General features: G+C 48.1%; 2 protein-coding genes across 2 annotated transcripts in view; both read left to right on the top strand.

Moving 5' to 3' along the window:
• The first annotated feature begins 471 nt into the window (after window positions 1–471).
• On the top strand, window positions 472–3527 carry Rpl27 (ribosomal protein L27). Its single transcript, XM_005369066.2, has 5 exons — window positions 472–559; window positions 830–912; window positions 1658–1827; window positions 3231–3341; window positions 3438–3527. The coding sequence occupies exons 2-5, from the start codon at window positions 832–834 to the stop codon at window positions 3484–3486; spliced, it is 411 nt and encodes a 136-aa protein (XP_005369123.1). The 5' UTR covers window positions 472–559; window positions 830–831; the 3' UTR covers window positions 3487–3527.
• A 2761-nt stretch (window positions 3528–6288) lies between these two features.
• The window catches only part of Ifi35 (interferon induced protein 35), a 10029-nt gene continuing 3621 nt past the window's right edge, over window positions 6289–12696 (top strand). The window contains exon 1 of the mRNA XM_005369067.1: window positions 6289–6466. Coding sequence (XP_005369124.1) covers window positions 6449–6466 — 18 coding nt within the window. The 5' untranslated portion in view covers window positions 6289–6448. The remainder of the gene's footprint in view (window positions 6467–12696) is intronic.

The following is a 12696-nucleotide window of genomic DNA, read 5'->3' on the forward strand; positions in this document are numbered from 1 at the left end:
TCTGTGCCGGGCGGTGGTGGCGCACGCCTTTAATCCCAGCACTCGGGAGGCAGAGGCAGGTGGATCTCTGTGAGTTCTAGACCAGCCTGGTCTACAGAGCTAGTTCCAGGACAGGCTCCAAAACCACAGAGAAACCCTGTCTCGAAAAAAAAACCAAAAAAAAACAAACAAAAAAAAAACCTGGCTCTGTCTTCCGTGGCAAAAACAGTAAATTTCAGGCTGTGTCCCCCTCCTAGTGGTAGAGCAAGGGACTACAACGAAGAAAGCGACGGAGCAGAGCGAGTACAGACTCACGTGTCCTCTTTGTCCCTCCCTCCGTGCGCGACACTGAACTCTGTTCCTGTCTGATGTTGGTGCTGCTAATAAAGCTTGATTCAAAAGAACGTGCTGCCGGATGCGACCTCGACGGGCTCCTTCCGCCAGCTACTTTGACCACCAACCGAGAGGCTTAGGGGAGCCTGAAAGGCGGGACCGGAAGTGAGGCCACCGCTCAGCAGGGTGAAAGGTTGGCGGAAGTGGCCTCCTTTCCTTTCTGCTGGGAACCGGCTGCTCGCTGTCGGTGAGTGGAGGCCTGGAGAGGGTCTTGCAATCCGCCGCCATCGCGGCCCCTGGGTCGGGTGGCTGGGTGCGTTCCGACTCTGAGCCTCTGGCGGCTTCGTGGAGAGTCGCCGTCGCTCGAGCAGGACCTGCGGGCGGCGTGGTGGCTTAGCCGGCGGCGAGCGATCTCCAGTCGCGGGCCTACGACCCGGGGTCTGCACACGGAAAGCCGCTCCCGGGGCCCTTCCGCTTTAGAACTCTCTGAGCGGCTCCTTGTCTTTCTTCTCTGCAGAAATGGGCAAGTTCATGAAACCCGGGAAAGTGGTGCTCGTCCTGGCTGGACGCTACTCGGGACGCAAAGCCGTCATCGTGAAGGTATCAGATCCGCAGGGGTCTTGGATTGCATGCGGGCGGGATCAGGACTTAAAAAAATCCCACTGCCTAGCGACAGCCGCTGGGCTCGGCGGCGGAGCTGCGGGTGGGAAATGCATCGTAGGTCAGAAGCTACTTAATTGAGGCCGTCGTGTATTGAACATCTCACAGGCGTGTGGAACTCTTGGTAAGGCTAGTCAGTGCCGCCGCTGAGATGCTGTGGCCTGGGAGAGACTGCTTCCACTTGGAACATCCCCTGGGTGTATTTTAAACTTGTGCTGGTGAGGACACTAGCTTCGGCTCCTGCCACTTGTCAGAGACTGATCTCTGGGTCCAGGCTGCTAGCGTTGGAGTCTCGGTTCTAACTTTCATTAGCCTCGTGGACAAATTGATAGATGGCACCTAGCATCACCTTGAACGGTTTTATTTTGAGACATGGTTTCTCGGTAGCTCTGGTTGTCCCGGAACTCACTTTGTAGACCAGGCTGGCCTCGAACTGCTCCCAGATTTTGATGCAACTTTAAACCTGCCTATCAGAAACTTTTCCAAGATTTGCAATGGGAATAAACGCTGACTAACTCAGTTACTGTCCTGTTGGCTTTTTGACTGAGCTTAGCTTTGAGTGATTGTGGTTATCCTTTACAGTCGTCTAGAAGTGTGGAGGGTGTGCGTTTAAGGAACTAAGATGGGGCCCCCCCAAGCAGTAATGTGATTTTTAACTTTATTGTTTTTGTTTCCCCTCACTTAGAACATTGATGATGGCACCTCAGACCGCCCTTACAGCCATGCCCTGGTGGCTGGAATTGACCGCTATCCCCGAAAAGTGACGGCTGCCATGGGCAAGAAGAAAGTCGCTAAGAGATCCAAGATCAAGTCCTTTGTGAAGGTTTATAACTACAACCACCTGATGCCCACAAGGTGCGTCTTCCAAAAAAAAAATGCAAAGGTGGATTTTCATTTCCTCGCCTGCCTTTGGATCCTCTTCCCTTGGTCCTGAGAATGCTAAGCTTGTACAACCGTGCACTGCCGAGCAGAAGCAAGACCCTGGGTTCCACCTCGGTGCCATTGCCCCGGGGAGGGGAGTGACTTTATTTTATAATTTGTCTTTTTGTCTCTTGGGACCTTGGGGGGGGTCTTTTCAAAACACAGTGTAGCCCTGGCTGTCCTGAAACTAGCTCTGTAGATCAGGTGGAATGGTTTTTTGTTAGCAAAGGGGTGTCCTCCGGTCTGGGATCCTGTGTTCTGAGTTACAGGTGTGAGTGTTTTGTGGTTTTGGTTTTCCACCTTTGGGCTGTGAGGCAGCTTAGTGCCAGCTCTTGGTGGGCGGGTAAGACTCCACAGAAGTGTTTGTTCTGAACCACACTGGAGCGATGACTTAGTTATTAAGGGTGCTTATTCTTGCCAAGCAAGCTGGGTTTAGTCTCGAGAACCCATCCACGTTACATGGTTCAATGCTGCCTGTCCAGCTGTAGGAGATTCAGGCATCTTTTTCTGAACTCACGTGTGCACAGATGTACATAGTTAGAAATCTTTCCACACTTTAAACTGAGGTTGTGTTGCACACCTTACACTTTTATTCCAGCACTTAGGAGGTGGGCAGGCAGGTCTCTTTAAGTTTTAGGCTGGCCAGGGTGTAGAGTGAAGTTTATTATTACTATTATAATCTTTTTGTGCATGTTAGATGTTTTGTGTGTGCATCAAGTAGGTAGTGAGAATTGAACCTAGGTTCTCTGGAATAAGCAGTCAGTGCTCTTAAACACTGAACCATCTTTCTAGGTGCACCCCATAAATAATTTCTTTGCAGCTATGGTGGTAGTGGTTATGATCCTAGCACTTACGCCGAGGCTGGGAGAGCTGTAAGCTGTAAGCCAGCCAGGGCTATATAGTTAATGTTGGTTGAGGAGCCAGTTTCCGTTACTTTAGCTTTTGTCTTTAGGGTTTCCTCCTTTGCTCAGCTCAGGCTAGTCCAGGATCTCACCTCAGCCCCTGGGGTGCTAGGTCTACAGATGTGTGCCTGTGTGCCACACCTGGCTGAAGAAAATCCAGAGGGAGAGGTCGCCAGCTGGTGTATTCACAAGGTAGAATGATGACTTGCTTACAAGGAGTTTCCAGGCATTGAAGCGACATTTCCCAGTGTTTGAGGCCACGGGGGTGGCCTTGTTAAGCTGAGGGTTTCCAAGGAATTGCCTGAAGAAGCACAGCTCTAGTGGATGCTCCTCGCTGTCTCGCTGAGGCTGCTGGATCCTGACCACCCCCAGGATTCCTCAAGGACTAGGATGAGAGGTTCCCTAGCTAATCCTGCCTCTGCTCCATTGCCACAGGTACTCTGTGGACATCCCCCTGGACAAAACTGTTGTCAACAAGGATGTCTTTAGGGACCCAGCCCTAAAACGCAAGGCAAGGCGGGAAGCCAAGGTCAAATTTGAGGAACGGTAAGTAGGTCCTATGTTTGTTGAACAGCCTTACTGTTTCCTGTGAAAGAATTTTTCTGTTCCATTTTTTTCATGTTTTTTTTTTTTAATTTCTAGATACAAGACAGGGAAGAACAAATGGTTTTTCCAGAAGCTTCGCTTTTAGGTATATTTTTGTTTACATCATTAAAAGTTTAAAAAACAAAACCTTGTGTCTGCCTGCTGCATGGGTATCCAAAAGGGAGACCATGGGATAAGAGACATGAAGAGAGGGGCGGTAGGGAAATGAGACGGATGTGCTTCTGTGAGTCTTGAACTTTGCGACCCTCTGACGGATTGACAGCCTCCTTGAAGAAAGTGGCACTTACTGAACCTTTGCCCGGGTGCTGCTCCTGAGTTCTCATATGGTGCAGAACTGCTCTGTATCTGTCAGAACTGAAGGAGGAGGCTCAGCCTGCCTGCCATTAGGAACCTCACCCTGGTAGTAACCTTGACTACACCACAGGAAGAGTGAAGCAGAAATGTGAACTGTAGATGTAGTAGCTGCCTTTAATCCGGGGGGGGGGGGGAGTTGTCTGGGTTCTGCTTAGTGAGTTTGGGAACAGCCAGAGCAACAGTAGGCCCCCTGTACACACCCAAGGAATGTAGACATGTATAGTATTTGAGCAGGTAGTTCTGAGGTTGAGGCCAGTCAGTGTTACATAGTGACACCATCTCGAAAAGGGAGACCTGGTTCCAGAGTGATAATAGAAAAAACTGGTATCTCAACACAGATCCAGTGTATTGGTTTTTTTTTTTTTTTTTTTTTTTTTCATTTTTCAAGACGGGTCTCTTTGGAGCCTGTCCTGGAACTAGCTCCTTGTAGACCAGGCTGGTCTTGAACTCAGAAATCTGCCTGCCTCTGCTTCTGGAGTGCTGGGATTCAAGGCGTGCACCTCCATCTGGCAGTGTTAGCCATCTTGGGAACAATTAAAAGTCCTGGAGCTGGGTGGATGGTCCAGCAGTTGTGAACTCAGTTCTCTTAGGACTAGAGTTCCTTTCCCAGCACCTACATTACAAACACAGACCCACACGTCTCAAAAACAGGGTGAGGCAGAGTACCACCTGCTCTACAGTGAGTTCCCAGACAACCAGTGCTCTACAACCAACCCTGTCAAAAAAAAAAAAAAATAGGGGGCTGGTGGCAAGGGTTTAGTGGGTGAAGGGCTGCTGTAGCCAAGCCAAAGACAACTAATTCCCCAGGACCCACATGATACCAGTTAAGAGTACTGGCTGCTCTTCCAGAGGACTTAGGTTCAATTCCCAGCACCCACACGGCAACTCACACCTGTCTGTAAGTCCTGTTCCAGGGGATCTAATGCTCTTACATTATTATTGCATCTAATGCAAACAATAACAATATACTGTAAATAAAAATAAAATGGAGCTGGCTGGTGGTGGCACATGCCTTCAATCCCAGCAATTGGGAGGCAGAGGCAGGCAGATCTTTGTGAGTTCGAGGCCAGCCTGGTCTACAAGGACAGGTTCCAAAGCTACAGAGAACCCCTGTGGGGGGGAGGGGGGATTTCTTCTGGTGAGACATTTCAGGGATTAAGAGCACTGGCTACTCTTCAAGAGGGCCTGAGTTCAGTTTTCAGCAGCCACATGGTAGCTCACAGCCATCTATAATGAGATTTGGTTTCCTCTTCTGGCCTGTAGGCAGACATCCAGACAACACTACACATAATTTTTTAATAAATATTTATTTATTACGTATACAATATTCTGTCTGTGTGTATGTCTGCAGGCCAGAAGAGGACACCAGACCTCATTACAGATGGCTGTGAGCCACCATGTGGTTGCTGGGAATTGAACTCAGGACCTTTGGAAGAGCAGGCAGTGCTCTTAACCACTGAGGCATCTCTCCAGCCCCTACACATAATTTTTTTTTGTTGTTTTTTTGTTTTTTCGAGACAGGGTTTGTGGCTTTGGAGCCTGTCCTGGAACTAGCTCTGTAGACCAGGCTGGTCTTGAACTCACAGAGATCCTCCTGCTTCTACCTCCCGAGTGCTGGGATTAAAGGCATGCGCCACCATCGCCCGGCTCACATATTTTTTAAAAAGTAAAATCTGGGGGCTGGAGAGATGGCTCAGCGATTAAGAGCATTGCCTGCCCTTCCAAAGGTCCTGAGTTCAATTCTCAGCAACCACATGGTGGCTCACAACCATCTGTAATGAGGTCTGGTGCCCTACTTCTGGCCTGCAGGCATACATTTAGACAGAATATGGTATACATAATAAATATTTTTAAAAATCAGTTTTAAAAAAAAGTAAAATCTGGGGCTGTGGAGATGGCTCAGTGGTTAAGAGCTCTGCCTGCTCTTCCAAAGGTCCTGAGTTCAATTCCCAGCATCCACATGGTGGCTCACAACCATCTGTAATGAGATTTGGTGCCCTCTTCTGGCCTGCAGAAATACATGTGGGCAGAGCACTGTACACATAATAAATAAATAAAATTAAAAAAAAACAATAAAAAAAGTAAAATCTGGATACGCTATCACATGTCTTTATAATCTCAGCATTTTTTATTTCATGTGCACTGGTGTTTTGCCTGCATGGATGTCTGTGTGAGGGTGCCAGATCCTCTGGAACTGGAGTTCCAGACAGTCCTGAGCTGCCGTGTGGGTGCTGGGTTCTCTGGAACAACAAACAGCCAGTACTCTTAACCACTGAGCCATCTCTCCAGCCCCATAATCAGCAGTTTGGAAACAAACACAGAGTTCAAAGCCAGCTAGACCTACGTACTGAAAGCCTGTCTGTCTTAAAATATAAGAAAGGGGTCGGGGGAAATCCTACCAACTAGTTAATGCCAGAATTGACTGTCTGGGAAGATCAGTTGGGGTCAGTACTTCCTGTGTGTCCCCCTAGAGCATACAAGATTTGCAAGGCTCCTCCCGAGGGTGGGGCTGTGTGCTGGGAGGAGGGAATTCACAGAAACGAAAGTGGAAGGCAAGTTTGCAAGCAGAACGGCTGAAGTTTGTTTCCGACGCTTCTGGGGGCTCTAAGGCCCAAACAAGAGTTTAGTACTCCAGGGCGCTCCACCTTGTGCCTTGTTCTGAAGCCTCAGCTTTTGCCAACCAGGTGTGAGCCATGTCTACTTTCCAGAGTGTAAGTAAGGAAGCAGGAGTGGTGCGGGTGTGTGAGGGGGAATACAGAATGCTTTAGGCTGAGAACCTGCTCAGCTCACGCCTGCTGAAGGCCTGGAGGGGAGCTGAGAACTGGGGTCACCTTAGGCTGCAGAGCTGGTCATTTTACATACTGCCTCAAAGACCAGGACTCAACACCCGCAGGTCTGTACCTTGATAATTCTGTGTGGATACATAATTTTATTTCTGTGTGGACACGTTTTAATTCTATGTGGATACATGTTACAAATTTGGTAGATACTTTGTTGTTAGTCAACGTGTTATGTACCTGCTCTAATGGGAAATAATGTCCTGAGGTATCTCCCAGCCCCAGACGCCTCCCCTCAGATTTTCATATTGACCTATTGGGCCTCTCTGGGACAGGTGGTCTCCTCCCTCTGACTCAGGACACCTCTGGGCAGCTAGGTGGAGCTGTAAAGTCCGTCTGCCAACAGCCAGTGAGGTCGCAGGAGCAAGCACAGATTCTACAGTGGGCAGCCACCTCCAAGGAAGGATCCAGTGCAGCTTGTCCTCCTGGCTTTTCCACTCCCGTTCTCATTAGTTTTTTTGCTTGGAAAGCTTTCATTTGCCTCTTGGGTATCATAAGAAAAACCACAGGCTCCCGGAACAAACCTAGCTTCGAATCCTAGTTTCTTCAGATTATGTCCTTGTACCCACCATTAGCCTTCCTAGGGTTTACAGTCGAATCTCCATGTCCTTGCTTACTGTGTAGGGATACTAATCTTCACAAGGGCACCTATAGGGAAGGATAGGGAGATAGCTGGTCTGTAAACTGCTTATCTCGTGAGCACGAGAAGGAATTTGGGTCTCAGAACCCAGGTAAATTGAGTGTACTGACGTGTGCTTATAATCCCAGCAGTGGGGAGAAAGAGACAGACACACCCCTGGGGTTTGTCGATGAGCCACCTTGGCCTACTGGGCAGCTCCAGACCAGTGAGAGGCTCTGTCTTTAAAAGTAAGACAGAGTGTATGTAATGTGTGTATATTTATTCATTTGTTTGTTTGGTTGGTTGGTTTTGGTTTTTTGAGACAGGGCTTCTTTGTGTAACAGCCCTAGCTGTCCTGGAACTAGCTCTTGTAGACCAGGCTGGCCTCGAACTCACAGAGATCTGCCTGCCTCTGCCTCCCATGTGGTGCTAGGATTAGAGGCATGCACCACCACCACCGGTCCTCGTGTGTATTTTTTTTTTAATCATGAGAACTGCACTACAGAGACGGTAATGGTTAATTCCAGTACTAGAGGACCAGGATTGGACTCCTAACACACTCACATGGAGGCTAACAACCCTCTGTGACTCCAGTTTAGGGCATCTGGCTCCCCACTCTGGCCTCCTTGGACCCTGCATGTAGGCAAAACACCCATCCATACACGTTGAATCCTGGGCGCTAAACTTAGATCCTCTGCAAGAACAGTTAGCGCTCATAACTACTGAGCCACCTCTCCAGCCCATTATATTTTCTTTTTTTAAAATATTTATTTGTTTATTATGTATACAATGTTCTGTCTGTGTGTATATCTGCAGGCCAGAAGAGGGTGCCAGACCTCATTACAGATGGTTGTGAGCCACCATGTGGTTGCTGGGAATTGAACTCAGGACCTTTGGAAGAGCAGGCAATGCTCTTAACCACTGAGCCATCTCTCCAGCCCCTACTTTTATTTTTTAACATATGGGTGTCTTAGCTGCATGTATTGTCTACGTACCATTTGCATGCCCGCTGCTTGTGGAGGAGAGACAGAGGGGATTGGATCACCTGAATCTGGAGTTACAGATGGTTGAGTCACCGTATGAGTGCTGGGAGTGTCCTCTACAAGACTGCTGAGATGTGTCTCCAGCCCAAGATTTATTTATCTTACTTTATTTGTGTGCGTGTCTTACCTGCATGTGTGTGTGCGCACTATGTGCATAACTGGTACCTTCAGGGGTTAGAAGAGGATGCTGGCTCTCCTCAGGGAAATTAAGGATGGTTGTGAATCAACATATGGGTGCTAGGAACAAAATCTGAGTTCTCCATAGGAGCAGCAGGTGCCTTTTTCTTTGTCCATTTGTGTTGTCAAGACAAAGTTCTTTCGAGACCAGCCTGGTCTACAGAGATAGTTCCAGGACAGGCTCCAAAGCCACAGAGAAACCCTGTCTCGAAAAAAAAAAAAAAAAAAAAAAAAAAAAAAAGACAAAGTTCCTTTGTGTATCCCTGGCTGTCCTAGAAATAGCTCTGTAGACAAGACCAGCCTTAAACTCATAGAAATCTTCCTACCTCTGCCTCCTGAGTTCTGGGATTAATGGTGTCTGGCCAGCAAGTGCTTCTAACTGCTGAGCCATCTCTCTAGCCCTGCCAATAATGTATCTTTTAATCACTACATAATCTTCATTACTGTTGTTTTGTGTGTATGAGTGCCTGCCTGTGTGTGTGCACACGCACAGCCTGTGTGTATGCCTGCCTGTGTGTGTGAGCACATTTGCCATGGTGAGCATGTGGCAGTCACAGGATAACTTCCAAGAAATTCTCTCCTCCCACCATTGATCTGGAGTCAAGTTCAAGTCATCAGTCTTGTGTGTCACGTGTTCTTATGGCTAAGCCATCTCGTCAGTCATGCCCCTCCACCCCCCTTTTAGTGTAAGGCCACAGGCAGGGAAATGGGTCAGTGGCTAATGACGACCTAGTAAATGCCAGGTACAGTGGGACCCTAGCATCCAAGTATCACAAAATCACCTCCTAGGCTGGGGGTGTAGCTCTGGGATAGAGTTTGTGTTGACCATTTATAAGTCCCTGTCTCGCTCCCCAACACTGTGGTGGGGAGGGGCAGATCACAGATGTTTGGCAACTTGTGGGCAACTTGGATTAGGCAATTAAAAACAGTTCTGCTTATCATAAAGACAATGATCACGAGCAGATATGTCCTCGACTGTCAACGGTCCAGCTCCACAATAGAGTTAAAGTGACACACACTCAGTGGGAAGTGCCTTCTGTTTGAAGCAAGGTCTCCTTAGTAGCATTGGCTGGTTTGGAAGTCACAATGTAGACCAAGCTGGCCTCAAACTCACAGATCTACTGCCTCTGCCTCTCCAAAACTGGGGTTAAAGTTGTGCTCAAACATGCCTAGCCAGGTAATGCTCTTTGGATTTTGACCTCTTCTGGTTGTGATATGATGTTATCTCTGCTTATGACAGGGAGTCATGAGGATGACCGCTGGTACCCTGCAATGCTCACCGTGACAGGCGAACGCAGAGTGCTCTCCTTTGTGTTTCTATCTCCTTAATTCCTATTTATTTATTGAGACGGGGTCTAAATATGGAACACAAGTTAACCTCAAATTCTGTTTTCCTGCTGCAGCCTCCCTAATGCTGAGACTATAGGCTTTCACCACCAATCTGGATTATCCAATACGTCTCTTTTCTTTCTTCTCTTCCTTCTTTTCTCCCTCCCTCCCTTCCTCCCTCCCTCCCTCCCTCCCTCCTCCTTCCTTTCCTTTCTCTCTCTCTCTCTCTCTTTTTCTAGAGACAGGTTTCTTTGCATATCCCTGGTTGTCCTGGAACTTGCTCTGTAGACTAGGTTAGTCTCAAACTCATAGCTAGCTGCCTGCCTTTGCATCTGGAGAGCTGAGATTAAAGTGTGCACTCTGTAGACCAGGCTGGCCTTGAACTCACAGAGATATACCCCACTACCGCCCGGCTCGATGCATTTCCTCAAAGTATAATTTGCATTTTGTTTTTCTCAGATGTCTTGTCTTTCCTTCTGATGAAGCAAGCTCCTTACATGGGCTTTGGCGGCAAATCTCAGTCAGGAGCAGGGGTTCAGTCCTTCCAGGCTGTGGGAAATTGAGGCTCCAAATGGAACGGTGCACGCAGCTTCACAGAGAATTTGCAAATCACATGACTCTCGAAGACACTTCAGAAATGGCCCTGGTAGCAGTGGCCCTTACCATGTTCCAAATGGCAAACTTCTTAATGGCCTTGTTGTTGTGCCTCCTGTGAGGGCAGCAAATCTGCCGCAGGCGACTGTGGCCTTTTTGGCCCCAGTGTTGTGTCTCCTGTTTTAGGCCATCCCCAAAAGTTAATGCATGCTTGGCTTACAGTATTTTCAGCCCGCCATGGGCTCATCTCATCATGAGCAGGAAACATCTGTGGGAGATTAGTGTGTTGCAGCATCATTTATAACAGGAGGAAAAAGGCAAGAACGTGGTACAGTCCTGTAATTCCAGAACTCTGAAGGCTAACGCAGGAAGATCTTTAGGGTAAAGTTGTGTTAAACAGAGACCTTGTGTCCAAAACACGAAAAGAAAAATGTACATGTTCAATAATAGATTAGGTTTGAAAAGATGATAAAATGTATTGCATAGGAGGGGGTCAGTGAGCAAGGTACCTGCTATGCAAGCACGAGGACCTGAGCTTGAACCCCTGAAACCCAGGAAAAGCTGGGCCTAGTATCTTACATCTATAATCCCAATGCTTCAGTGGTAAGATGGTAGACAGAGACAGGAAGGTCCCAGAAGTCCATGGCTAGCCTGGTACATGCAGTGGCAACACCTGAGAGATCCTGCCTCAAACACGGTAGAAGGCAAGACTAACATCTGAGTTTGTCCTCAGATTTCCATTTGTGACACACACACACACACATACACATACACACACACACACACACACACACACACACACACACGCTAACACGTGCATATGAATCCACACACCAGATCAGCTCCCACCATACTGGTTGGCGTTGAAGTAATAGAATCTGGATGTGTTTACTCATGCCAAAGTTCCCAGTCCAGTTCATCCTGCCATCACTGCCACAGAGTTTGCTATCTTTCTTTTTTTTTTGTAGGATCTCATTTTATAGCCCCAGCTGTTTGTCCTAGAACTCTCTCTGTAGACCAGGCTGGCCTGGCCTCAAACTCAGAGAGTCACCCGCCTCTGCCTCCCGAGCGCTGGGATTAAAGACGTGCGCCACTGCTGCCACTGCCACCTAGCAAATATTCCAAGTGTGTTTCCCCTGAGCTATTTTTTTTCTCAAATAAAAATCTAGAATTCTGGGGGCTGGAGAGATGGCTCAGAGGTTAAGAGCATTGCCTGCTCTTCCAAAGGTCCTGAGTTCAATTCCCAGCAACCACATGGTGGCTCACAACCATCTGTAATGAGATCTGGTGTCCTCTTCTGGCCTGCAGTCATACACACAGACAGAATATTGTGTACATAATAAATAAATAAATAAATAAATAAATATTTAAAAAAAATCTAGAATTCTAATTTCTCTTAAAATAGGAAGATAAACCATTAGTGCCCACCTTTAATCTCAGCACTCGGGAGGCAGAGGCAGGTGGATCTCTGAGTTTGAGGCCAGCCTGGTCTACAGAGTGAGTTCCAGGACAGCCAGAGCTACACAGAGAAACCCTGTCTCAAAAACCAAACAAACAAAAAAGAAAAGGAATATATAGGCTATTGGAACCCCATCTCCAGGAGGAAAAATGAACCCAAGCGCTCCTCATCACCCTACATTGGTCTTGACTCACCCATGTCATCTAACCGGCCCGTAACTGAGCCTCTGATTCACAGATGGAATCAGGAACCTTTTCCACCACTCCTATGCCAGCATAATGTGGTCAAGCTCTAGTCTTCCTCTGCTCAAAACAGCTCCCTGCCACTCACTCCATTCGTCCATCACACATTCATTGAACTTGTTTCGTTCCAGAGACTTCTCTAGACATTTGGAATGCAGATGGGAACTAGGCAGGGTTGGCCCGTCCCAAGCAAGGACGGCCTTCTCTGGGTCAGTCCTGTCAGGTTTCCTGACCACCACCCTGCCAGCCAGTGGCTGTGTTTTCCCACAAACAAAGGTGCATTCATTCCTTTCCTCGTGCTGCCTTTCTGTCTATTCTGTTGGTGTTCTCTTTGGACTCCCTCCAGCTCACACCAGCCTGAAAGGCTGCTCGGCGTGAGGAAAGAGGACAAGATGGGAGGTGTGCAAGTTACTTCTCCACGGGGACCTAGTCTGCCTGGCCAAGGGACGTCTAACAAATCCTTTAACCTTTATAGTCTCCTCATCTATAAACTAAGGACAAGAGGGCATCCTCACAGTGTTGTAACAAGAATTGAGTGATAGGGCCGGGCGGAGGTGGCGCACGCCTTTAATCCCAGCACTCAGGAGGCAGAGGCAGGCGGATCTCTGTGAGTTCGAGACCAGCCTGGTCTACAGAGCTAG

The sequence above is a fragment of the Microtus ochrogaster genome, unplaced genomic scaffold (genome assembly GCF_000317375.1).
Source record: "Microtus ochrogaster isolate Prairie Vole_2 unplaced genomic scaffold, MicOch1.0 UNK44, whole genome shotgun sequence".
In the NCBI taxonomy this organism is placed as follows: Eukaryota; Metazoa; Chordata; class Mammalia; order Rodentia; family Cricetidae; genus Microtus; species Microtus ochrogaster.